Source organism: Manis javanica, chromosome 14, assembly GCF_040802235.1.
Source record: "Manis javanica isolate MJ-LG chromosome 14, MJ_LKY, whole genome shotgun sequence".
NCBI classification, from domain to species: Eukaryota; Metazoa; Chordata; class Mammalia; order Pholidota; family Manidae; genus Manis; species Manis javanica.
This window is the reverse complement of record NC_133169.1, coordinates 71,235,440-71,259,755: the sequence shown is the minus strand read 5'-3', so window position 1 is coordinate 71,259,755 and position 24,316 is coordinate 71,235,440. Positions and strand designations below refer to the sequence as shown.

The following is a 24,316-nucleotide window of genomic DNA, read 5'->3' as shown; positions in this document are numbered from 1 at the left end:
GGTTAGAAGTAAGTCATGATGTCCAGCCCACTCAAGGGGATAAGATTACACAAAGGTGTGCATATCAGGAGGTAAGGGTTTTGGAGGCCACTTGAGGGGCTGCCTACCTTAGATTTGTTGGACATCTGACATAAAATTTAGCTATTTTCGTTAGGTTTTTATGTTTTCCGTATGTAAAGCTTCTCTATTTTGTGGTCATTAATACACTTTAAAAGTTTTGCTTTTGCATAATTTGTTCTTAATACATCTACGACTTCACTGTCTAATATAGGAGCTACTAGGCTGCCATATGTCACTACTTAAATTAAAATTAATTAAAACTACATAGTTGAAATTCAGTTCCTCAGTCCCACTAGTCATGTTTGTATGTATAGCAAATGTTGAATAACCAGCTGCAGCTCATACCTGCCCTGTTGGACAGCACTGATACAAAACCTTTCCGCCATCACTGAGTTCTGTTTCGGTGCTGATCTATAGCCATCTGCTAGGGCCGATTTCGTCTCCCAGAGGACACTTGGCAATGTTGGAGGTAATTTCACTTTCACAACTAGAGGAATTGTTATTCTCTTGGTATCTGGAAGCCTAGGATACTGCTAAACACCCCACGGTACACAGGGAAGTCCCCATACCAAGACTCATTCAGCCCCAAATGCCAGCAACCTGCTGATGGGAACCTTGCCCTGGAGGGTCTGTGTGAGACGGGGGAGGTGTTGTTTTTCCCTCTGACCAGCCAGTCAGCTAGATGCCAGTTCCCCTGTGCTCAAAACACTTCCCTCTGAAGCTAGAAATGGTTTTCCTTTAAATGGTAGAGAAAGTACTGTTAGCCTTGCTAATCAACATATAGGCTTTTAAAATGAGTTTCTATTTTCTTACAGATTGTTAGACTCTATGTGTAATGACAACCCCATGTCCCAGTTCATCATGGCTTCAACTTCAAGATTCAAGTACCATTTAATGAAAGACTTATGTGAGAAATGGCTCTTCTGCTTTTGAGAGGTCAAGGCCATGACATTTTTAGCCCTTAGTCCTGGTGGCCCCACTGAGCATTGGGTGCCCAGGAAGCAAAGAGAAAGAAGAGAGAGGAGGCAAGGGGAAGAGTGGAGAAAAGATGGGGCAGACAAGGGTGTGTTTGGCATAGGGGCGACTCTAGCTACACTTGTACATGAATTGTACACTTAATTTGTAGACATAATTTGTTCACTTATCTTTTAAAACACAAGATGATTGGCCCCAGGGCTGCAGCTGTCCCTCAAAGCTCTCCCTCTCCAAATATTTGACCAGCCAGGTACACACAGTGCTTGAAGGCTGGGGGCAAACAGCGACTAGGTAGTGAGGCCAGCAGGGACCCTGGCCGGGCAGGCCTGGATCTGCTGCTACCTGCCAGGTGAAGTGGCGGGGAGTGGGGGTGGGGAGGCGGGAGGTGGCCACTGTTAGCCAAGAACCTGTCTCAGGCTGAGGTCCATGTTATCTCCTTGAAGGCTGGCTCTTTATGGGCCTGTGCAGAGCTGGAGGGAAACCTTACCTATTTGGGGGTCACACCTGCTGTGCCCTAGCCTCCAGCCTGGGGCTTGGCAGTCATTGGGAAGTAGGGTGGACTGACTCTCAGTGCAGTCTGAACCCCAAAGCCTGAGGGCAGGCCTGGGAGAAGTAGCCTCCATGGTAAAGCCTGCATCCTTCCCCAGGGGCGGGGCTGTTCTCACATGAAGGTCCGCCCCACAGGGGATCAGGGGCCGTTGTGCCCACCTTCCCTGTTGGTCCATTGTCACAACCAGAGTGATGTGTCTTGCTCCTCACTGCCCTGATCTACCCACTGGACAGCTCCCTGTGACAGCTGAACAGCCAGAAGTCCTGATCAGGGCCTGTGGGACCCAGGGGGCCCTGAGCCAGCAGCCTCTGCCCTCATCCCTCACTGGTTACTTGCTGTTTGCAGACACCAAGACCCTTCCAGCTCAGGGCCTTGCGCCTGCAGGCCTTCCTGTGCCGCGGGCTCTGTCTCCTGCTGTCTGCAGGGTTCAGTCCCTCACTTTTAGGCCATCTTCCCTGTCCTTCACTCATCATCTGTCTGAAATCATCCTGCTCTGCTGCATTCTCTGTCCCATGCCCACACAGCCCTCCCTCATCAGTACCTTGTGCCATCCTGCAGGGCTGCTTGTGTGTTGATCTGTCCCTTAGAACAAATGCTGTGTGGCTTGGTGGGGTGGAGGGTGCCCATGGCCAGCCTTGGGCAGTGCCTGTTGATGGTTGGCACTTATTAGTGTCTCTAGGCACCTGTTTAGTGCTCCATGCACGGGGAGAGTGAGAACGCAGGGGTTTCCACATTTCCCAAATCTGTTTGGCTGCTGAATTGAAGCTGGTCTGTAGTAAGATAGCTGCTGTTGAGGGAGGCAATCACAACTCTGAGTCTGTTGGTCCTGAATTTGGGTAGAGTTCATATAGGGAGAGTCTGAGAATTGGGAAAGTGAGGAAACATTTGCCAAAGAATAAGAGAAAGCAGGAAAGAAGAGCCACTGCGGCCACTGAGTCTGGTGCCATCAGCAGGCATCGCTTCAGTGGCCCAGGCTTCCTGTTCATGGTTCCTGTTTCTGGGTGACAGTCATGCACCTGGACTTGTCACTAGAGGGGACCCTTTATTTAGGAAGGAAAGGGACTGTGGAACACCCCCTTGATTGCCTCTTGTGTTAAAATTCTTTGGCACTTGGTGGGTAATCTGGCAAATTCCATTCCTGCACTGGGCCTGGTGCCAGGATGCTTTGCAGAAGGAGGGCGCTCCTTTCCGTGCCTTCCTGGGGTTCTTGGCTGACACGCTTTCTGCCACCCAAGACAAGCCTCATGTCTAAGTTCCCTTAAGCCTGCCAGCTACCAATCAGGAGTGGCCTATTTCTATTTTCAGTCTCTATCTGCCCTCCATGTACAGTGGCCAGTTTTCAAACCAACAAAATATACAAGTTATCTTCTTCCAGTAACTATTAGCCATACAGGAGACCTAAAATATGTAGCTTGACAATTCTAGTGCTCAGCTGCTTAGTAAGTAAAATAAATGAGTTGGATAAGATCATATCTGAGTTTCCATCTAGCTTTAAATATTTTGCTTTTCTGATTTCACTTTGAATTTTGAGACCAGTCTGGCCATTAAATGAATAATAATGTTTTCCACAGTAATTGAATTTCATATAACTATATTCCTTAATCTAGGTATGTATGGAAGATTTATATTCATATTTCAAGAAAGACAATAAGCATATTCATAGCTTGCTCTATCAAAAGAAATAGATTCATAATTACCAATATTGTACAATTGGGAGTTTCACCAATCAGCCTTTTGAAAAGTATTTATTAAATACCTATTAGATGTAAACTATTGTGCTTGACACATTATAGGATACAAGAGCGTTAAACCTAGAAATTGCCCTCAAAGACCTTACTATTCATTGGAAAAGAATGATATTTAGTTCTTCAGAAGCAAAGTCTAAGCTAAACCATAACAATATGTGAAAAGTAAGAGAATAGGCTATGGAACCAGATTGCTGGAATCTTCTCCCGACTCCATCAGTTATGTATTGTGCATCTTGGACAAGTGATTTGACCTCTCTGGGCCTATTTCCTAATTTATAAAAGAGATGTATCAATAGTACCTACCTCTTAGGTTATTACAGAGAATTAATTTAATGAAGTGCTTAGAACAGTTTAAATGTTACCATAAATGGAGTGCTAAGCAGACAGGAAATGTTATAGACATGCTATATCTAAATGTAGAAAGTAAGCAGCAAAGAATGATCAGCTATTCCACCTGAACTGCTCTCAGAGACAAAAGCCAGCTACCTCTAGAAAAAAGTCAGCCAACTTTCAGTCTTTAATCTCACGCTCTATCTGTGTTGTCATAGTATTTAATGTTACAGGTGACCTTTCATGACAAGTGAGAAGTTCATACTGAGCCTGCTGTGCTTTCAAACAGCTGTGAGAATCAGTCTAGCCAGAGCAGACACATTATCATATATATATACATGTAAATTCCATGTCTGTGCTGTGCACTAGTGTATCTCTCCCAGGAGATTGCACACAGGAGGCACCCAATGAATAGTCTTGGACTACACTAATGGATATGTTGAAAGTAATTTTAGATGTTGTAGAATACCAACGGCATTATTAAAACTGCAAAGCTAAGTAGGTACTATTACTCAGACTTTCTTTTTTCAACTACAGACACACAGAAAACGTTTCGCTGGTGGAAAAAATGAATAACTCATCTTCAATTAATTTTAGAGATTACATTCATTTAATAATTACATTCATTTAATAATAGCTTTAGGTTTCTAGAAAGTTTCTTTTTGACGTTATTTGGGGCCTAAACGTTCATAATGCTATAAAAGCCACCTTAAAGTGGTGCTCAGTGAAAGTGTGCAGCAGTAGCCTTTAAGGGTGGGGTATCCTTTAAGGATGGGGTGGGGCATGTCAGCTTGATCTGGGTACTTGTTAGAGATGCAGAGTCCCAGGCCCCCTCCCTGACCTCTTGAATTAGAAACTCTGGATGTGAGCCCCACATGCTGCATTATAACAATCTCTGCAGGTGCTTGTTAAATGCCAGACTGGGAGACTCCAGGCTTATAGCAGCGCTGTGTTCCTCGATGGCTTTCTTGCAGACTGCTGAAGGAACAGACAGCACTCGGACTTGAAAGACACACACAATTCTTGGGCTATTTTAGGAACTGGTTCCAATATTACAAAAATAAAAAGACAAAGGCAAGCTCACTCTTTTTGTCTGAAAACAATAGAAAAGAACTGTTCTATCAGGGAAATTTCTTCAAACACTTGTGCAGGACTTTTAAAAATATCTTCTACCACATAATGATGCTTGAAGTATTTTTCTTTCTTTTAGGAATGGTTGATTTAGTGAAGGAAACAAAAATATCACACAGTACAACGTATAAAGTCACCAAAGGAAAAAAGCCAAAACTGAAGATGGAAGAAATAATAATTTCATTGCAAACATGAAGATTTCCAAAGCCATGAAATTTGTCTAAACAGGCACTTGCATAAAATAAAAATAAGTTTATATGTAAAAGGGAAGAACCACTTTTCCCATTTTGACTTCCATTCAGACACACTTGTAAATTAAAAGTAGAGATCAGAGGGAAAAAAAAAGGAGAAAGACAGGGAATTTAGGATCACAGTCTTAAAATACTGCCAAGACATTGTCTATACTATCAGTTTTAACAGTAATTGAGCATCTGCACTGGAAGCAGCACTGTATTAACTATTTTGGGAATTAGAATTTAGCTCAGTACAGCTCCTATTTTCACAGAGGACACAGTCTTAACAGAGAAGCAATCTATCTACTTGACAATAAAAGTGCATGTTAAAAGCCCTAGGGAGAAAGCAGACATTTCACTTTAGCATACAGAATTACAAAACCATGCTCCAACACTGTATCCAGTGTTTTTCAGATGGACCAGAAAAATAGAGCCCCAGTAAGATAAAATGATGCTTGGTACAGGCCTAGTACAGTGCCTCAGACATAATAGGTACTCTGTAAACATTTGTTACTAAACTTTAGAGTATATTCTGTTCTCTTTCTTTTCATAGTATTTACTTTTTATTATTAGCTCTTTAAGTGGCTGTGTTAAAATGCCAACCAGCAGGAATTTAGTCAGCAAGAAAAAGAGAAGACACAACTAACTACACTAACAATAAGAGTTTCAGAGTTTGTTGTAAGAAGATTTAAGTGACTTAATGAGGAAGAATTAGAGATTGAGACTCTGGGGCATGCAGTGATGAAAATGTCAGTCTGAATCAATGCATCAGGACAATTGAACTCCAGCAGTATGTAAGATACTCTAGAACATGTTATCATGCACCATAGGAGCAAACAAAACCTACAGAGCTTAGGTTTCTTTTCTGATGAATGAGAGTATGAGACATGTATAAGAAAACTCAATATAAGGTGATAAGAGCCAGTTTTATGATGGACAATGAGGGCTGCAGAGGTCAGTGTCCATCAGACAAGAGATTTACATTAACGGGTGGTGGGAATTTTTTAGGTTGGTTTGGGACTCCCCCTTCTGCTGCCTTTTAAGGATAAAAGCATTACCTCTCTTTCTTCTCCCCTTTTCCTTCTCTTCCCACACTCCCCAAACCACAAATACCGAAGAGCTCATAATGGCAAGGTGGAGGGTATATGATTAGAAAAATCAGAAAGATAGTAAATGAAGAGAGAAAGGATATCATCTGTGATCTGTTCCAAGAAACGACCAACCAAATTGTTAGTCAGTTAGACATGAGCAGGAGGGGAGAAAGGAGGGTGGCAGACCACCCGTCCCTGCCCAGAGACCGCCTGTCTCCTTCAGACCAACCTGTTTGCAGTTCAGCACAAAGTGACAGGCAAAAGCTGCGGGTCACTGTGATGGCCCCAGCCTTGGAGCATGCGCACTTAGGGACGGCCTGGTCGGTCAGTGAGCCTGACGCCGTCATAACGTCATCACAACATCATTTACACTGCGGTTTTGGCCCCACTGTGGGTTTCGCTTGGGCACTGGTGGGGAAAATGACAAATACAAATGTGAAAAGAGGCTGAAAGGGAGGAACCAAGCCAGATCCAAAGGATGGTGTGAAATGACAAAATGGGAAGAGGAAGCCAAATAAGGTCCCCATAAAAGACACAATGTGTCAAACCAGTGGGAGGCTACCCACCCTCAGGGTCAGCCCACTCCTCTGTCTCTGGAGCATAACTTTCCTTTCACTTTGTTCAACAAACAAAAAGAATTTGCAGCTTTAACTATCTATGGGATCTCTCAACTGAATTCTTCCTTCTGAGAACACAAGAACTGAGGAATTTCATAATCTACCACCAGGTACCAAAAACAAAATAAATGGATGTAGTGGGCTGGGGGAAAGAGGAAGGGCAGGAGGTAATTACTTTATACAAAATATACAAAATACCAATGGTTCGTCATAAAAACAAAACTCAATCTACAGAACTAACTATAATTGTTACTGAGTTTGTGAATGGAACTAAGATTTTTTGCTAACTTGCATTCACACAACCTAAACGGTTTGCAAAGTGATTTTGCACACATCTCATTACTAATTCACACAACACAATCAGGGAGAAAACAGCTGCTCAAACAGCAAAGGCGAACGGCTAAAAGTTGGATGGATCAAGGACTCAAAATCAAATACTCAAAATAGTGCCCTTTGAAGAACCAAGGGTGACCATGCCCCCTGGTCTGTATTTACAATCAGGAAAAGGACTTCGAGGACAGGAGCAACTATTGTGTATTGAGCACTGAGTGTGCTATCAGTTCAGTGTTTACCTATCCATCTGGGAGGTCTTCCCCGCCCATTATACAGGCCTCTGTCCACATAATCCATAGTCTCCACCCAGCAGTACTTCCAACAGACAGAATGAGGGAGGCGTGCTGCTGCGTGACCAAGGCTGGGTCAGCTCAGAAGAGACAAGAGTGTTTCTGTGCTCTGCTCTCCCTTCCCCCGCCCCCATTCTCCCTCTCCCCACCTCCTCCTCCCTCTCTCTCTGACATTCCAGCCATCGCACTCTGAGGAATTCAGCCCATCTGCAGAAGCCACATATAATTGTTCTAGGTGACAGCCCCAGCTGGCATCCCAGTCAACATCCAGCCTCATCATTTCGCCAGGCATGAAGTGCAACATGATGGACCCTGACGGGAATAGCCCAGTCGAACTCAGTGAGCCCTCAAATTGTTGTTGTTTAAGTCATTAAGCTTTAGGGTAATTTGTTCTACAGCAAAGAACAACTAGTACTTAATTTTTTACCTGAATTACTTCTTTAGAGAAGGCAATTCTCTAAACAACCAGGTGATGAATCTGTACTGTTTGGGCATGTCTAAAACCTCATTGTGTAGGGACAGGATGGGGAGGCAAGGGCAGAGATGGCTGCGTAATTTGTGGGGCCCAGTGCTGAATGAACACGAGGGGCCCTTTGTTGAGAAAGCAGGAAAAAATTAGGTTCCATGTACATAAAATGCTTTCTCCTTTCTTTCACAGTCTCTCCAACCATTTGGCTTTTTTGTTGTTGTTATTTCATGCCATTTTCATTGAAGAAAAATTAACATTTTAAATTATGAGTATAATTCTTACTGTTCATCTTTATGTGATTGCTAGTTTCAAATGCAAAAATCAAAGCATTTAACTTATCTGTATAATCGCCTTTCATATGTGACTCCTTCCCAGAAGATCCCACAAGCCCTCTAGGAGAGAGAAACACAAGCCAGACTCAGAAAACCTGAAAGGAGCAGGAGAGGTCCCTCTGTGCAGGGACAGAGACAGGCTAGCAGGTGTTCTGGGGCACAAGGATTGTGGGACAAGTGTAGGTTGTCACAGGTGACACAAGCGTGGGGCCATCGAAGGACGCAGGCACGCACACATCCCCTGGGCCTGCTGCAGATTCAGGAGCTGTACCTCAGAGGGGGTGAGGTTTGGAGAGGTCAAGGTCTGAGTCTCTGTTCAGTACCCTCTACCAGGATAGACAGGCAACCCCCAAAGATCTTTAAACTCTGTACTAGAAGACAGTCTACCCAGATTAGGAGAGGATAAGATGCCAGAGGTAGCCCCCAGCAGATGGACCATGGGGCAGGTGCTGCTGGTCTGCACTAAGGAGAGTTAATATCATTCTAGACTCTAGGACACTGAGGGGACCACATGCCCAGCCTGACCTTTCCTGCAGGACATGGGGGCTGGTAGAGATTAATGGGGTGGAGGGTGGGAAGAAGGATGCTCAAGGGTCCCAGGATGCCAGAGAGTCAGGGAACAGGGACACCCATCCAAGGAGGTGGGATGGTTGTGAGCCAAGGCTCCAAGCCCCTGTTGCTTGCTCCCTCGTCCCATGAGACTTCACTTGAAAAACAGAAATTCAAAGGTTTCATTATGATTTGTCAGTGGGGTTGCTTTATTGGACATGCAGGTTGGGACATTGGGATGCAAGCTGTTGGTTAGGGAGATGGAGATTGGATGAAGTATTGCACAGTATATATGCTAATATCACTAGGACAGGAATCAGAGTTTCTGAATTCTAGTTCTACTCTCCACCCTTTTTTATCTTTGGTCTTCTCATCCACAAAATGAAGGTTTGTATTAAGTGATCCTTTGGTCCAGTTATTTACTCTTTAATAAATAAATGCTTAGTGTTAGAGGTTGGAGAATGTGCTAAATCCTGAAATTACAGGGGTGAACAGAAGTAACATGAAGTTTATAATGCCATTAGGAAGAGAAACAGTCAACAAGTAGTTTAAAATGTAATAATATAATAGAAGTACAAGGTGCAACAGCAGCCAATGGGGGTGGGAAGGGGTCATCTTTCTTCTTTTATGTGTGTAGGAATACTTCCCAGTGGGAGGAGTGTTTAAGACTGGAAGGATGAGTAACTGTGAGTTAAGTAAACTGTGTTTCTTGGTTTGTAGGAGAGAGGGGAGCGGGATTGAGAAGCCATGGAGAAAAGGCAGGGCATTCCTGGCAGAAAGAACAGTAGAGTCACAGCACTGTTTCTGGAACACATATTGACTGTGTAAGTAACACACACCCAAAGCTAACAAATATACAGGAAGACAAAGTGGGTTCTGATCAACACATGAGAATGTGATGATTGAAACATGCAAACCAGCACTGCTGCCCCAGAAGCAGGGAGGAGCATACGTCTGACAAAACAAGTGTGTTTCCCAAATGCAGAGCCTGAGATAAGGATTTTGCGTGTGAGTTCATTTTCAAGGTGATTGCAAGAAGCATAGGTAGGGAATGGGGATATAAGATGGAAATAAAGCTGGCTAATGAAGGTCTTATTGTTCTGTGGGTAACTGGAACCGATTCCTATTGGAGACCCTCTGAGAGCAGAGAACATGCCCTCAGAATTGTCTTCTGTAGGTAAGAAACCTGCATTATTTTCACCAATTCACATTCTTTGATGGTTAGGAATTGTCCCAGGAGAGCTCACACCCCAGTGCTGCTGGTCTGACCCATCTGTGGGTACAGCATACTCCCGGGGCCAGAGCATGGCTCAAGCAGAGACCCCAGCAGCCAATGGTGTTCTTCCTGCAGGTGAACTTGAGGGCCAGCTGAAGAGATGTGAGCGGGCACTGAGTGTCTGACTGAGTGCCATTTAAGTATATTTGAAAAACTGGATTTTTCCCAGTCTACTAATAAAAAGTAAGACTGAACTACTGAGTATAGTCATGTACTCATGTATCAGAAATAACCAATGTAATAAGTTAGCATATGCCAGAGGAACAAAATTCTAAGTCCAGGTACATCATGGGCTTCTAGGAAATGACTTAAAGAGTTAAAAAAAATCCATAGTAAAGTAACATTTAATCATTTATAAGAGGACAGTGTTCTCAGAACTGTATTTTAATAGCAGTCTAAAATTATATCCCCTAATATTAAAAATATGGCTTTAGTCACTGGAGAGATTCAGGTGGCACTGAGTGATTTCAAGAAGTGTAGGAAGATCTGAAATATTAAAACCTTAAATGTGAAAGGTTATCTTCTCTGCCTGGACAATGACTACAAGGGTAAAAATATGAAAAAATAAGAGGATATCCACAAATGCAGGATAAATTACAAGGGAAACAAAATTCTTAAAAATTAGGCAAACAATAGAATTTTTATTAACAGTATCTAATATACCAAATATATACCTGAAGGGAAATATATGCATAAGTCACTGTAATCACTGCTATGAGCAATTTTAAAAAGAAAAATGAATACTACAGAGGAATTACTGTAATGATACTTAAGTCTTCTAGAGACTCAGCTGAGTTTTGGGCATATATCTCAACCTACCCTGAAAATCTCCAAATGATTTTCCATGCCTAAGTCTTTATAGTTAAACAGCTTCAAAAGATCAGTCAATCTTGGATGGCTCATACATTCGTAAATGCAGCATTTGTCAAATTGGTTTATGATGCTGAATTCGACTTGTGTCAATATGATTAATGTTTCTGTTCATGGCCAATGCTACGCATACTTACCATAACTGAGGTGTCACAGAGCAAGGAGCCCCTTAGAGATTCCAAAGGGCCACTAATGGGAAATGACAGAGCAAGGCCTATCTTTTCCTTTCAGTGGCCCATGAGCTCCAAGAAGCATGTGTCCCATGAAACTAGGCACAGATAGGAGTGTGGATTCCACTGAGATAAGCAAACAGATATAACCTGTGCTTTTTCCGGGAAGGCAACATCTCCTATAAAGTTCTTTTGGACTTTTAAAGAATGGCTGAGTTAGGAAATCATTTAAGAGTCATCACCTGTGACCATTAAGTGATATGACAATTCAGCTAAGCTTTTCTTGTTATAGAGCAAGAGACTTTATGGTTTTCTTAATTTTTCCCACTTTAATATAGACATTTTTCCCATCCCAGGGAGAAACAGTTATCAAAGTTTGGTAGAGAAAAAAATGTGTCAGAAAAAATTGCACCATCAATGTTTATGTAAAAAGTTTATGTAAAATACTTACATAAAATAAAATTCTTAGTCAACAAACTTCAGGACTTGACAACAGATTACCAAAAATTTTTCTAGTAGTTGGCCCTCTTAGGAGCAAAAATGTGAATTTTTCATTAACAACTGTTGGCCAAGATACAGAGTCCTATTTTTTCCACTTATGATCTGCCATTATCACACTTATTCTTCAAAATCTTAGTTTAACTTTTCAAAACATACTTTAACTCTTTTCTTTCTCTTTTTATTGCTAGTTCATTACTATATTTGGCTTCTACAAATCTAAAATAAAAAAGTGCATTACAGACTCTAGGTGACTACCAAGGATGTCAATATTTTCTTGGATCATCTCCAAACAGTGCAAGTACAGGGTTCCCAAAATGGTCTTTTGCTTTTCTTTGATTTACAAAGCAACTGCTGGAAACATTACCTCTTTAACAATTATGGTGTAGTTTCTGCAAATTGCCACTGTTACTAGCTCCCAGGGAACCACCAAAAGTTAGCTTGAAGAATATGTTTTGAACATTTTGGAGAGGAAAATTGTTTCCACTGAGTATCTGCAGAAAACAGAATATACCATGATTTTCAAGGACCCTGTCAGTGCCAGAAAGTGTACTTGTCTAAGTAGACCCTGAGGGATGAACAAAACCATAAAATTTTACATTTTCTATAAACTTAAGGCTGTGACCACCAATAATTCTCTGACCACTGTCTTCCCTCTGGATAGTAACACTCAAATAATAGGGTTTCCAGAGAATTATGAAAGCCAACTCTTTATAGTTATAGATCTTCAGTCAAGAAAACAGCCTTGTCTTTGGCCAGCTTATATGCAGTTCTCTAATTGATGAGGATGTTCTAAACCACTGGTAAAGGCCGAGTCTCTCCTTAAAATTTTATATAAATTAGATATCCAGTCCTGGAAGATGGTTCTGCTGGTCTCAGATCATCTCTGGCCACCTGAACTCTGTGTGCTAGCAGGCCTCTGATGTTCTTATGGAGTTAATCTGAAGATGTCATTGCTTTCCCAAAATAATCAGCTATTTGGGTACTTAGTAATGCTGAATTCTAGTAAGGACCAATGGAATGTTCTTGAACCATAGATATTACAACTAGGCAAGGCTACCATAAAGCTAGCTCACTCGTTCCCCACATCTAACACCTCGTGCACACAGTTCAAATCTGTGTCTTAGTAAAATGACACAGCCTGACAAGTTTTAGACAATGTTGTTGAAAGAGCAAGTGCTGAAGTTCTGCCAAGCTACCTCTCCCGTATCCATGGCATCGAGCACCTCATGGTTCTGTCACATATGTGAAATGTTAGAGAGGAAGGTCGCTAATCACTTTGAAAGAAAGCAGTGATTAAATACAGAATATTGTCACTTCTACATTTTATTTCATTTTATATCAAGAAATGTAATCATTGATTTAGCTCTGTCTTTGAGACAGCTTCCTCTGACCTTTCCACAGCTCATTCAGTGCAGTAGGTGAGAAGAGCAGGAATTCATCTCAGATTCGTCCACGAGCCTCCAGTACCACAGGTGTCACAGGGCTGCCTGATTAGCCTCGTTAGGCAGATGCCTGTCCAAAGGAGTGGAAATGCTCACACTGTGCACAATGCTTTCCTTTCTCATTAAGCCTGACATTTCAGAACTTTAATGCAAACTAAAAGTCCATGATTGTGTTGGACAGTGCTATGAAATTGTGCCCAATACACGAACACACTACAAACAAAGAAAGGAACAGAGAGCAGTGGCAGAGTACATGATGCATACTGTGTAGTGATGGTCACTTTATGACAGTTACCCAGCAGCAGCAGCCGAGTCAGATTTCAGGCTGCCATGGGCAGCTGCTAGAATCCTGGCTACCAGCGCAGCCTGTGTGATTGAGCGTTCAGAGTGGACTCTAACCAGAAAGCTAAGCACATTGTCTTTGTCTGCTCCTTATTGTAAAATGGCCTGTACTCTCCACAGTCAAATTTTTATCTAAATTCCTCATTTTATATTTTTGACCCACATTTCAAGGAAATTAAACATCTGCTTCACTTTTGGAAGTGGAGATCTAACCAGAGAGTACTGACAGCCACTTGAAAAACAAAGCAATGGTCAATTAGGGATGGGCTGTTGGATCCAGCTAAACTATCATTATAATTTAAGGCTTGAATTTTCTCTGGAAGTTGAGACTAGCAAGCATATGCACACATCACTTTATCATTTTCACACTGTTACACCTCTTTGCTATATTGACAGAGGTTTAAAACTCAGGTGTGTTTTTCCTAAGATAATAATCATTGACCTATGTAGGAAATACATTGGAAGTGGAAATTCTACTCTGAAAAGTACTTTGAAATCATTTACAGAAACTATCATAATCAATTTGTCATCATTCATTATACCAATATATACTCAGAAATACTATGAATGTTAGATTTCGTGTATAATTTTTAGTGAACAGCATGTTCCCATGTAAAATACTTATCTGTAACTTGAGCCCTTAGTAAAACACACTTGGAAATATATTTCAATTTTATTTATTTATTTATTTATCCTTAGGAATAATAGGCATAGATAACCTGAAGCAAATTTTTGAGGTAAGGCCAGAAAAATCATGTTCTGGATATTAACAACATATCCAACTATATGGTATAAGTAGCTGTACAAAACTCATTTTAGATAGATATACAAAGATGACCTGAGAGATCAAAAGATACAATAGTCTTAAAACAAATGGATTTAATTTCATCAGTTTCTGATTCCTATTTCTAAATTTTTCACCTTTCACCTAGACATAAGTATGCCTGAACTATGGGAATCAAATACACGCTAGCAAATATAAAATTTTCCTTCCCTTTTTACACATAATTTCTCCCTAAATAATACCAATAACATGTAAAATAAGTGACTTCAAATACTATGTAGAATATCTGCATTATCCAATTCATGTTGTCCTTAGAAAGAAAGCACTTGAAAATTATGTCCATTAAGGAAGTAACAGATGGCTCAATAAGGTAATGAACTGATAAACATGGTATATTGAGTATCTATTGCTACAAAATAAAATTAATGACTGAAAACAACAGTTACTATCTCCCAGTTTCTTGATAGGGATGCAAGCACAGCCTAGCTTGGTGCCTCTGGCTCAGGGTCTTTGATGAAACTATGGTCCAGCTGTTGCCTAGGGCCACGTTCTTATCACAAGGCTGGGCTGGGGCAGGCGGCCTCTCCAAGGCTCGTCAGGCAGTTTTTGGAAGGCCTCACAACATATGCAGCCAGGGTTACTAGCTTGTCCTGTCCCACAGGTCTCCCTCACACCACAGCAACTTGCTCCTACACAGAGTAGAAGATCTGAGAAAGAAAGAGAGAGCGTCCAAGATGGAAGCCATAGTGTTTATCCATCCAATGTTGGAAGTGACATCCCGTATTTTTTACCATATTCTGGTCATCAGAAAGTCAGTGAACCCAGCTCACACACATTCAAGGGATGGAATTACACAAGTGTGTGGTACCAGGAGGTAGGGATCATCCTGGGTGAAGTAAAGATGGCCTTTCACATACAGCCCTGGCACTCTACTGCAAATATATCCATTAGGTCTCAGTTCTACTTAACTGGCAGCCATCTCTCAATTGTGATAATTTATTTGAATATCAATTGGATATCTGGGTAATTCAGTTATTTGCACTGAACCCATTATTCCTGGACCCATTATTCCAATAAAGCACACTTAAATACAATTTATTATTCTATATAAAGTAAGTTATATCTTCCAAGATGGGCCATTTTTGACATTGTAAGAAATAAATTTGAACTTTTTGCACTATTTATCACAGCTTTAAAATGTAATTTCTAGTTATCAAATAATTGTTGAATGTCATTCTTTTCTTTGGAAGTGAGATTATGGAATCTTTTGGTATAGTATTAATAAACTCAAATTTGAACCATAAATCAAATCTGATGAAGAATAACTTCTCTTTCAGGTTGGCAAGAATATTTTTCTGGCTCAGCATAAAGGGGTTAATTAAATTGTGGATAGAAACAAGCAAAAATATAAAAGACTTGGAAAGTCGATTCACTCCAGATCTATCATTGCCTCAGTTATTAAAAATAAAAAGGAGAAAAACAAAGAGTACTAATAACAAATACATATAACATCCATACCTGCTACTCACATAGCTGCCATTCATTTCCTTATTTCTTAAAGTAAAAAACTGTATCCAAATCACTTACATTATTCTTTACACAAGTATCAAGGATTAAATATCAGTTTCTTCCATGAATTACCACCTTTGCCCTTCACAGTTTTCTAAAGGGTCCTTTCTTCATACATCTGTCTCAAGCTGTTACATTTTTGGTTCTCCTGATTGAGGCAAAACGAATTGTAATCAGATCATTAGAATCACAGATCCCTACTGCTTATTACATTTTTTTAACTAACAAGGTATCAGGCCAGTCCTGTGATTGAGTATTTCAATTGGTACTTCAGATGTCACTGTTGGAGGAGTAATTCCTTTCAGAGTATCTGAATCCCTGACTTGACTCTTGCTTAAGGTTGACCCTAAACTGAAACTATTCAATAGGACAAAAGACAGATACTAATGATCACACATATCTGCAAAAATCATACTTCAGAGCACGATACTCTCCTAGGCTTTAGAATATCCTCTGTTGACTCATCACTTTCAAGGCCATTTAAAATATTTCTAGCAATCACATAAAGTCCATGCTACCAATGCTATGATTTAGATCATTTAAAATATTTATTTAAATAGGTAACTTTGCTTTCTGCTTTTGTTTTGTAAGTAGAAGATATTATTCCCAATGTAGGAGTTATTCATAAATAATAATGCAGGCTTACATAAGAATTTTTCACAGGAGTTATACACACATACACACAAATGGTATATTCAGGCTTGCACATACATGAAGAAACATGTAAGAGTTTGTTATTGAAAGTGATGCTGAAACATACTTTTGCCATGTGTAGAAGGCACATGATGAATGCATCTGTATCAAAGTAATAATATTTGAAATTGTAAATTTAAAAGGAAATAATGCTAGGAAGTAAGTTTCACTTAAAAATTCAAGCTAGTTTCATAGGCCAAAAAAAAAACACAAAACTGACTACCGACTAAATAACATAAATTTCTATTTTAATTCCTAGTAGAAAATAGCTCTTTTAACCATTATTTGAATGAACAGACTTTAAATTTGAAACAATGTGGCTGTCCTTTCCTCTGGGTGTGCTTGCTTAAAGTGAAAGTCTCATTCAAGATTTTTATAAACACAGAAAACATTACACCTTTCTGGAGCAATAAGAAGGTGTGTGTTTCGAGAAAGAGTAGCATACTTAAAAGATACCCTTGTGATTTAGCAGTTATTTATCACCTGCCCCAAAATGACAGCTTTCACATATGGGAATGTACATTATCCAGAGGTAGGAGTGGCACAGTGAACCTGCTGTTGGACTGCCTACTCCCTATCTTGTCTCCACCTCGCCCTTTTGTCTGTCTTGCCCTAACAATACAACTCAGCCATTCCTCTTCCTTGACATAAAATACCACTTAGTAATTATTCCTGGTCAGTAGTTTTCCCTTCTTTTGCTAACTTGCCTCCATTTAATACCATTACTAAACACTGAAAATTGCCTGAATCAGATAAAGCTTTCAATATATTCGGCTGTCATATCTCTATGATGGTCCTACATGGTCTTGATGTGTCCATCTTTAAATGATTATCTGTTCCTGAGTGGCCTCCACAGAGTTCTTGTGAAAGTAAGTTAGGGCATAATGGTAACAAAGCGTTACTAGCTGTATTACTATGCTAGGGCTGTCATGACAAAACGCCACAGACCGGGTGGCTTAAACAATACCAATTTATTTTCTCCGAGTTCTGGAGGCTAGGAGTCTCCGGTCAAGGTGCGTCAGCAGGGCCGCCTTCTGGTGAGAGCTCTCTCCTTGGCTTGCAGAAGGCCATCTCCTCTCTGTGCTCACATGGCTTTTCCTCCATGCAGCACAATCCTAGTGTCCCTACCTTTTGTAGGAACTTCCACTCTGTCAGATTAGGAGCCAATCCTTATGACTTCATCAAACCTCATTATCTCCTGAAAGGCCCTGTCTTCAAATACAGTCACATTGGGAATTAGGACTTTGTTGTATGGATTTGGTGTGGGGTGTGAGGGTGGACAATTCAATCCATCACACTAGCCAACCTGCGGCAATCTAAAAGAGCTGGCCCTTAGTTATGTCAAATCTTCAGGGTCGCAGGAAACTGTAGTTCATACAGGATTCGTTCAGCTCTAGGCGGCTATGGCATTCCATTTGGTAGCACCATCACAGACTTTCAGCTGCCTCTGGACTTGGATCTTAATATACAGACCATGTATATATGGACTTGTGTCTTTGTATTATTGGAGCAACCAGTGTCACTTCTAGAGGAAGTTCTTCTAACCCTTCATTTACATATCAGGAAATAAGGCAAAATATTTACCAATCACTTATAGCAATCCATACTACTATCCTAGAGGGGCACCAATCCTTATCACCCAAATCTCTTTTTAGGTAGAATTTATGACTTGGAACCATTTGAGTGAATCAGTGAATTATTCCTTCATTTACTCATTCATTCATGAACTACATATTGTCGAATGTGCTGGTCAATGCCTAAGACATGGAGGATGCAGAGATAAAGAAGACAAAGTCCTGGTTCTTGAACAATGTATATGAAAACTGTATTTGAATTAATAAAATTTGGACCCTCAGACCTAAAGCTGAAGTACATTATCACTATCCCAGTTTCTATAAAATACAAAGGTGGATTAAAATTCAAAACCTTCCAGGTCAAAATGGCTGCTAGGCCATCCAGTACCTTTAGGCAAATGAAAAGCTGGCAACACCCCTGGGCCCAGATTGGCACATGAACACTGCTACTGTACAATGAGCATCCCTTTCATCAGTGGACACAGGCAGGATTTTGGCCACCTGTAGAGCCCTCAGCTGCACATATTTGTCCAAACAACACAAACCACACAGTCACACCTGGCAGTCCTCTTCCAGGTGTCAGGACTCAGAAGGTATTCGGGAACAACATGGACCACCTTCCAAACATTCCATCTTAATGCCACCCTTATAATCCAAATAGTTAACCCGAGAAGATTAAAGTCGAGATTTCAGGGCCAATACAGAGTTCAAGGAGAAGAGTCAGGAGAATCCCAAAGTCAAAAAACGTGAACAACTATGAATTCTATAACAATGACATTCCAGCAAACTTGTAGATTGATTTTGTCCTAGGGAAATTTTTGCTACCAGAGAAAGCAAGAAAAAGTACCTATACATCATGCCTGTTGCAGCCATCTGCTTTCTGGATTGGACTATGATGAACTATGAAAAAGAATCTAAGCTGTAAGTGCCTGTGCCTTATGAATACTTACTAAGTGCAAAGCAATAACGGCCTACTTTATGCAGAAAGAAAAAAAAGAGAAAGTGAGATTTGAAAAAAATCAGTTGGGTAAAAATGACTCATTTCTAGTTACAGAAACAATTACTGGGTGAAGGGGGCAGTCTCCAAAGTGTCCTGCATACACTATCCTAAAACAGTTTCATATTTCATTTGTTTTAGTGTTTTTCCAGTAGACATGCATGAGTGCCTGTCATCAATTCAGTGAGTGAGAAGTCTGAGAAGAACACTTTTGTGTATCATGAAGATAAATACACGACTTAGCTTCAGGCTGATAATTAAATGAAGCACAAAACTGTGATGTATTAAAATTTATTGCAGATTTTTGGACAGAAGTGTATTCATGCACAAAGGCAACAAGAAATTGTTGTAAAGGTTACCGAACTGAAATTTGTATGATTATTATTACCCTGGGGAAAAAAAAGTAAGTAGAACTTGTATTCTCTTAACGTTGATTCCTTGACACATGGCGTAAGAGCTATCACTGAAAGACTGAGACTATTCAGGAACTAACCTCATTTGAAGGCAGAATAGAGAATAAAAAGAAATTAGAAAAGGAGAAAAAATGTCTTCATTACAAGTATAAAGCAGTAGAGTTACTTTTCACCTTCTCTTTTCCTCATTATTTATGACCACTCCTACCTAACAATGTAAAAGTGGAGAGTGTCATTTTAATATTACCCAAGGTAGGTAATCCTAAAAGAGGATTTATTTGAAATCAAATGCCTTAAAGAAAATTAGATGATAAAATGTGATCTATGTGTTACATAAATCAAAGCGGGACTGAGTGAATAACAGTCCACATTCATATAAAGCATTTCTGCATATAAAATAAACATTTTACCTGACATATCTATAGAGGAGAAAAAATGGATATTGTTATTCCTTTGGATACTGAAATCATCAAAGTATAGAGGTTTTCTGGACAGCCTCCCATAACTTAAAGTGAAGCCATCTCCTAATATATTTTATAAAAGTGCTGATATGCTATACAGAAATAAGAATTTCTACTCCTATTCATTTGGGTATCTGAAATCATTTTTTTGTGTTTTGTAAGTGTCAAGCATTGTGCTAGGCCTGGAGATTTAAAAATGAATAAGCTTAGAGGCTTTGCTCTTAAAGACACACACAACCATACACACACCACATATACACAAAGAACTATAACATGGTATTATATACTCTCAATATAAACAAACCTTTGACAACAAAAAAATGTGATGAATCCTGAATGACGAATTACAAAGAAGGTAATATATTTGATAAAATTTCACCAGAAAGTGAAGGAAGGGACAAGAGGAAGGTGAGGAAGCAGAGGGAATCTCAGGCAAACACGAAAGCCTAGGGCTGTGTTCGAGGAAGAGAAGAAAGTGTTAAAACAAACAAAGGAAAATGAGTTGTGAAGAGCAATGGGCGATAGTGTAGGTTTGTTTCTTTGGCAGAACAGCATGAATTTTACTATGAATACTAGAAATCAAAATGCCCATAAGATAAAAATAAATCCTTGTATTTTCAAAGTCCAGAAAAATATATGACTAAATTTTTAATGGAAGAAACATTTTTAACAAATTAACATGGGATATTTCAATGTGTATTGTACTTGATAGCATTGCTTTGCATTCCATTTCATGTAATGCATTTGTTTTGTATCTGTGTTTTATTACCTTGGGGATAAGCATTTATAGGAAGAACATCACTTCTCCTAAAACACTAGTAGTAACAGTTGACATTAATACCACTGTAAAAAGAAAACATTTTCAGAAGTTCTCTGTAGGGATCTACATGTTAGTAGTAGCAGAAGTTTGGGGACAATAAAAGCAAAGATGGGTACAGAGAAGCAAAACTTAGGTGAGAACTTGCTTGGTGAATATCAGTCACATTCTGCTAGCAGAGTTTAAGGGTACCTAGATTTAGGTACCCTTGCACTTAAAGCTCATTTGAGATCATAGAATTTACTACAACACTATGAGTTTGGTATGTCCATGCAATAAAAGGATTTCTGCCTCACTACCTATGCATGATATCAACAGTATAGTATATATGTAAGAATACTTTATAAGCTGTACAATTCTTTATTTTCTTTCCTATTATTGCTTACCAAATAATAGAAAATGGTTGATTTTGAATAATTAAATATAAATTATCCAATAAAAGCTATTAAAAATATTTTGAGTTTATTCTGCATTAGCACTGTGACACATACCTTTGTAGAATTCTGTTTTTTAATCCTTTCAACAACACCCAATGGAAAAAAGCAGGATCCTAAATCTACAACTGAGGAAACTAAACTACAAATCTGACTTTCCCAAGGGAAAATAGGAAAGTAATTTAGAGAAGGTAATATGCAGATAGTATAAAGAAGACCTGGATAGAAGTAGTGCTCATATCAAAGACCCAGATATTAACCATAGGAATTTAAATAATCATTAAGAAAAGAAATGAGACAACATATAAATGGGCAAAAGATTTGAACATACACTTCACCAAAGATACGTGGTTGGCAAAGAAATATTTGAAAATATACTCAGCATCATCAATTATTATGGGAATGCAAATTAAAAATACAATTTTTAATTTTAAGGTTTCAAGTACCAGTAAAAACCTACTAGAGTGGCTAAATTTTAAATTAAAATTAAGTAACCAAGTATGAGCAAGGATGTGAAAGAACTTGAACTCTCACATGCTGCTAATGGGAAAATGGTGCAACCACTTTGGAAAATAGTTTGAAGTTTCTAAATAGTTAAACATACACTTACCACCACCTGATCCAGCCAAACATGGATGGATATCAAAATAATTTGCTGAGTGAAAGAAATCAGGCAAAAAGGAAGACATATCATCTGATTCCATTTATGTAAAATTCCAGAAAACACCAATTAATCTGTGTAGTGAGGGAAAGCAGATCCATGGGGGCATGGGACGAGGTGGGGCCACCAGGCAGAGGGGAGGGCCTGCACAGCACACAGGGGCATGAGGAAGCCCGGGGAGGGGATGTGTCACGTGTGCTCATCACCGTCATGTCGGTGATGGTTTCAAAGACATAGGCATACATCAGACCCCAACATGTTGTACATTTTAAGTATCTTCAGTTTATGTCAATTATACCACTACAAAGCTGTTAAAAAGATTCATATTTTGTGTGCCTGTGATACATATTTTTATTATGTATTTTTAGTCTGTGAAAATTACCAACATTTAACACCAGTTCTCTCTGAGTAAAGGAAGATTAGGAATATTCTGAATTTTCTTCTGTGAGCTAATAATCCTCAAAACACTGCAACAATAACATTCTTTTAAAACCAAATGCCATTTTATTGTCCTTTTTAAAAATATTTATCTGCCCTAACAAAAAACAGAAAAGTAACATCAAGTTTAGAGCTAATTTATAAATCCTAATTGTCTCAGGCCTGATTTTTCAGCAGTGAAGATAAATTTTATATTTAAAAAGAAAACATGTCTTATTTCTTTTGAAAGCCCTTACTACAGACTCTTGAAAATTTACCCTCTATACTGTCAATTATTTCCATACTTAAATTGATAAAGTAACCAGAAAGTCAGTTTACAAAGAGCACCTTGGGTGTGGACCGTCGCCCTCTAAGATGGATCAGTGGTGGCCTTTGTTTTACCCTGTTCATTGCGTTGCCTCCCTGATCCCTCAGTCCTTGGATAGGAAAAGGTCCAGGGGTGGGGGTGGGGGTAGAGGGGGGGTATACAAGTATGGCTTGGTTTGGACCTTCTTTAACAAGTCCCAGTGCTTACTTTTTTTTTGACAGCATTTTTAACTTAGGTGAACAGATAAATTACAAACGCCCGCGAGCAAAAATCTTGGGTCGACAGTGGGGTTGTGTAACTATCACCTGTCTGTGCTCAACCGCCGCCGGCACCCGCACCCCCAGCCGCTGAGCGCGTGGAACTCGTGCCACTAGAAGGGAAGTCGCCTGTGACGCAGCTGCCGTCGCCTAGGGCCGCGTTCCGATTCGGGCCTGAAGACCCTGGTGCCGACAGCGCTGACCTGGGCTCAGTTTCCCCACTTCTAAAGAGGAGCCATGCTGTCCTGTTTCCTGTTCCTCTCCAAGCCCGTCAGCCCCTCGCTGGTGTCCCTGTGCCGCGCACGCCCGGGCTTTGTGCTCACGCCGTGCTGGATCCCTGGGCGTCTCTGGGGTCCCCAGCCTGCCGCCCCCCGCCGCCTGCTGGCCACAGCCACCTCTTCCGGGGACCCAGTTGGGCCCAACTCCCAGGTGCGACAGAACTTCCACCGCGACTCTGAGGCCGCCATCAACCGCCAGATCAACCTCGAGCTTTGTGCATCCTACGCGTACCTGTCAATGGCTTATTACTTCTCCCGAGATGACGTGGCCTTGAACAACTTTGCCAGGTATTTCCTTCGCCTGTCCAGGGAGGAGACGGAGCACGCAGAGAAACTCATGTGGCTGCAGAACCAGCGGGGAGGCCGAATCTGCTTGCAGGACATCAAGAAGCCCAACCAGGACGACTGGGGAAGCGGGCTGAATGCCATGGAGTGTGCGCTGCTCTTGGAAAAAGATGTGAACCAGTCATTGCTGGAATTGCACACTCTGGCCTCAGACAAAGGTGACCCCCATTTGTGTGACTTCCTGGAAACCCACTATCTGAATGAGCAGGTGAAGTCTATCAAAGAACTAGGGGACCATGTGCACAACTTGATTAAGATGGGGGCCCCAAATTGTGGCCTGGCAGAGTACCTTTTTGACAAACATACTCTTGGAAATGAAAATAATCAGAACTAAGCTACAGGCTGCCTTCCCCACCACCCAGGGCATACCAGCACCCAGTCAGCTGTCTCCTGCTTTCCTACCCTTAAATTGCATCTCCATCTTTATATTCTTCGTTATACTGTCCCAATGAAGTGATTTGTAGAGAAAAACGCATTTAGCCCCATGTTAACAAGGGCTAAAATCAAGATCATTTTCCCCTGCCTCAAAGGTAGCCCAGGTGTAAAAAGGACTGCAAAAAAATAGCTGCTGAAAGTAGATGCAAACTAAATTCCTCCAGTTACTAAATACTACTCCAGACCACAAGCCTTCACTAAAATTGTGTGATTTTCAATTCAACAATTGCCTGTTATTATCAAGACCTTATACTAAAGGCTAAGGTGGAAAAATGTGTAAATATACAAATAACTATATACCAAGATGAAGAATATACATAGTACTGGAAAAATCATCATACATGCAAAATTCTATGACAACTTTTATCTTTTTCCAAAGTGTGTTTCAAGAAACAGTAATGTCTGGAGATGATCTGGTTTTAAAGGATTTTGTAATGATTCTAGAAAAGCTATATACGGTACCAGTACTGGCTTGGAAAGTCAGGATGTACACTCTTGCATTGTAAGGGCTCTGGGAGGTCTTGCAAATAAAAAGAAAAAACAA

General features: G+C 40.4%; 1 protein-coding gene across 4 annotated transcripts in view; it reads left to right on the top strand.

Annotated features, from left to right (window-relative positions):
- FTMT (ferritin mitochondrial) overlaps nt 1-24,316 on the top strand; it is a 58,406-nt gene extending 34,090 nt beyond the window's left edge. For 3 of the 4 annotated variants that reach the window (XM_073221511.1, XM_073221513.1, XM_073221512.1), the window contains exon 3: nt 22,679-24,316. In XM_073221511.1, coding sequence (XP_073077612.1) covers nt 22,952-23,671 — 720 coding nt within the window. In that variant the 5' untranslated portion in view covers nt 22,679-22,951 and the 3' untranslated portion in view covers nt 23,672-24,316. Of the gene's footprint in view, nt 1-9,428; nt 9,605-22,678 lie in introns of those variants that run through there. The other variant, XR_012124978.1, reaches the window with a different exon arrangement.